A 3,532-nucleotide genomic window follows, 5' to 3' on the forward strand; every position below is an offset into this window, starting at 1 on the left:
CTAAAATAATATTTCAATTTCAACTTCTTTTTTTTTACTTTTACTCTCCAAATTTGATAATTTTACTTTTATACTATACACAAATTGTTGATTGAATGCATGTAATTTAATTTGATATTTTTAATTTTATATTTTTTTAATTTTTAAATTTTATACTAGACTAAAAGGTAATTTTTAAATTTATTAAGTTCTACTATTTCTAAAATATTATGTAGCAAATATATTGTCATATTTGTAACGCCAAATTAGCTTGATATTTCCAAATATATTCACACAAAAAAGTCAATTAACGAATTTAACGAGTGTTTTCCGCATAAAAACTAAAATTTCAAAAAATAAAAAAAGTACATATTAAAAATATCAAATTGAAGAATATAGACTAAATCTATAACTTTACACATAATAAATCACTAATAACAGAAGTTAATCAAACAAATTTAACCAATAGAAATCAACCACAAACAAAAATGTGTTTATTCAAACTCGTTTTTAATTTATTTATAAAGAGCAAGCATCTCACATAAAAACTAGAATCTTTATTCAGTATCCGATAACACAACCTTGACTCATACAATATTGATATAATAATAATGTTCATGGGATTATAGAAATGACCACTTTCCCGGTAACTCGGCCGGTTTCAAGGTAAGCAAAGGCTTGTGGAGTTTCAGAAAAGGGAAATATGCCATTGGGATCGATCATTGGCTTAACTTTCCCACTCTCCAAGAAAGGCTCCAATTTCTCTAAAATTGCTCCATTTGATGTGAGCATGAATGTTGTTGCTGGTGGAACTACCGCTCCATATATTGTCACTACATCCCCACCTTCTTTCACTGCCTTCACTGCCCTCTCACATTGCCCTGTTTACCATCCCATAATCAAACCAAAAATTCATGTCACTGTACAGATTTTAACACGTTCATGTAATCGTATCGTGTATTCGAATATTACCGACTGCATCGTATACTACATCGAATTTCTCAGGCAGATCTTCAAAGTTTTGATTAGTGTAGTCAATAGGCAAATCAGCCCCCAAGCTCTTCAGCAAATCCAGTTTCCCGGTACTTGCTGTGGCTGCTATTTTGGATGCTCCATAGACTTGCTTAGCTAGCTAATTCAGGATAAAAAGAAAGAACATTAATTCAAGTTGACTTCGGATAAGAATATAGTAAGACGGATTGAGAACCTGAATAATCATGGTGCCAACGCCGCCAGCACCGCCCAAGACAAGGATAGATTTACCAGCAGAAAAATGGCATCGTTCAAGGCCTTCATAGGCAGTCTCAATGACTAAAGGCAGGCTTGCAGCTTCAACAAAGCTGAGATTTTTGGGTTTTAAAGCCAACAGCTTCTCTGCAACAACAGTGAATTCAGCTATAGTGCCAAATTGTGTTGGGTGATCCACGGCCTTTTCATTTATATCTCCATACACCTGATCCCCTTCCTTGAATTTCTTAACTTGGCTCCCCACTTTCACCACCACGCCTGCTACATCATACCCTGGAATGATCTTCACATCAACAAAACAAAAAAGTCAGAAACATTTCTATTTAAGTGTCGAACATGATGAAGACTCACGGGTAAAGGGGAATCAATGTTTTTGAACATTCCAAGCATTCTTTTGAAATCAATGGGGTTAATCCCAGCAGCTACGACTTGGAGAAGAACTTGATCATCCCTGGGTTGGGGAACAACAACATCGGATTGTAGTTTCAGAACATCAGATGATTTTCCGTACTCAGGGTAAGTCCATGCTTTCATTTTAGATGGAAGGGTTGCAGCACTTGAAGCCATGAGAGTTCAAGACACAAGCTTTGTTATTATTATTATTATTAAAAAACTCCAATAAAATCTTCTTTATGGTGGATGCATTCTACATATGAGCAATAATTCATGAAAGCCCCTTTTTTTTTTTGGCATGATTAATGAGAAATAATTGCTTTTTTATTTTAACCACATACATGTGAGCACTAGCTTCAGTCAATATCCCATCATTATCTGATTTAGAATCTGACGTATTTGTTTGGTTTTGAGCAATTTTGGTACAAAGATGAAAGAACTATAATTTAACGTGGGTATATGAAGCAAGGCATGGCATACTAAGCCTATCTTCTTGAGCCCACCCCATTCTCTTAACACTTAATATTTTCATTAATTATTAAAACAATTCGTACTCAAAAACAATAATAACTTAAGTGAATGTTCATTATAATCAATTTTTTACCTTTCATTTTTTTATAATTCATTTTCTATTTATGTATTAGAAATGAAGAATCTAATCTTCTATATATATATATATAGGAGTATATTACTTATAGTGATGATAGAAAAGAAGAGAAATGTAATAGAAATCTCCCTATATTCTTGTAACAGGCCAATTTAGGTTAGACCCAAACAAACCAAACCAAAAAATAATAACAAAAGTCCAAAGTCCATCAAGCCTAAATTTACAATTACAAACAGCCCAAGTACAAAAAAATTCTAATGCCCAATAGCCCTAATACCCAAACAAATTTCAACAAAAAAAAAGGGAACAAAAATCCTAATCTAGCCCTAACACTACACCCTACCGCTGCCGCTCCTAACCTCTGCCATTGTCACCAACCACCCCCGTAAGAAAAAAGAAGGAATAACACATAACAACAAGTACAAGAATAGTAGAAAAATAGAAAAATAATAGTGTAATGCTCGACTATAAAAAGCTTGAAAAAATATATTGTACAAGTTTTTTTTTTTGAAAAAAAATCAAACACTGAAAAATATAGACAAAAAAGAAAAACAATCGAAAAAAAAATAAAAAAAACTCAAAAGGTGATCTTTTTATTTTTCTTTTTTCGAATCTGTTATTACATATATAATAATAATAATAATAATAATAATAATAATAATAATAATAAAGGAACGCACCTGCTGTTCTACCTTCTGTCGCTGTAGTTGGTGACCCTCGCTGGCACATAAGGCAGTCAAATCCTTAGGGATTCGCCTGAAACCTCTTTAAAATGAGCAAGAAACCCAACGATCCCTCTAGGGTTTTGGGCGACGGTGACTCTTTTGCGTGTTATAACCCTGGATCCGCATTCTATTCGAAGAGAAGGGTTAAAAAGGAGGTTTTAGGGTTTTTCAGCCACCGAGGACGGCGGAGCTGTTGTCGACGATTGGTGGCCGTCGCGGTGGTGACTTGCCGGTGCCAAGGTCGACCAAATGGTGGCTTGGAGAAAGGGAGAGGTTTTCAAAAAAAATTAGAAATGGGGATGAAATGATTTTTTTAGGGGAAATTTTTAACTTAAATATGGCTTAGAATTGGTGTCGTTTTGGCTTGTTTCCTTTAACCGCATCATTTTGGGCCGAAACTGATCCGACCCAACCTAGCAGAATCCGCGTGTTTTTTTATGGGGGTTTAATTGTTGCCCCAATCCTTCCGCTTTTTCAGTGTTTTTCAATTCAGTCCAAATATCTTTTTTTTCCTTTTTTAGTTAAACCTTTTAATTTTAAATTATTTTTAATCTAGTCCTCCGATTTGCCCAAAAACGGA

The 3,532-nt window shown here is 34.2% G+C and overlaps 1 protein-coding gene across 1 annotated transcript; it reads right to left on the reverse strand.

Moving 5' to 3' along the window:
• Positions 1-516: 516 nt before the first annotated feature.
• Positions 517-1,825, reverse strand: LOC107959846 (2-methylene-furan-3-one reductase-like). The gene is made up of 4 exons (NM_001327703.2): positions 1,579-1,825; positions 1,187-1,510; positions 952-1,111; positions 517-860 (listed from the first exon to the last, which is right to left on the reverse strand). Exons 1-4 carry the CDS (start codon positions 1,792-1,794, stop codon positions 595-597), a joined length of 966 nt encoding a protein of 321 aa, NP_001314632.1. The 5' UTR covers positions 1,795-1,825; the 3' UTR covers positions 517-594.
• Between the last annotated feature and the right edge of the window lie 1,707 nt (positions 1,826-3,532).

The sequence above is a fragment of the Gossypium hirsutum genome, chromosome A05 (genome assembly GCF_007990345.1).
Source record: "Gossypium hirsutum isolate 1008001.06 chromosome A05, Gossypium_hirsutum_v2.1, whole genome shotgun sequence".
Taxonomy (NCBI): Eukaryota; Viridiplantae; Streptophyta; class Magnoliopsida; order Malvales; family Malvaceae; genus Gossypium; species Gossypium hirsutum.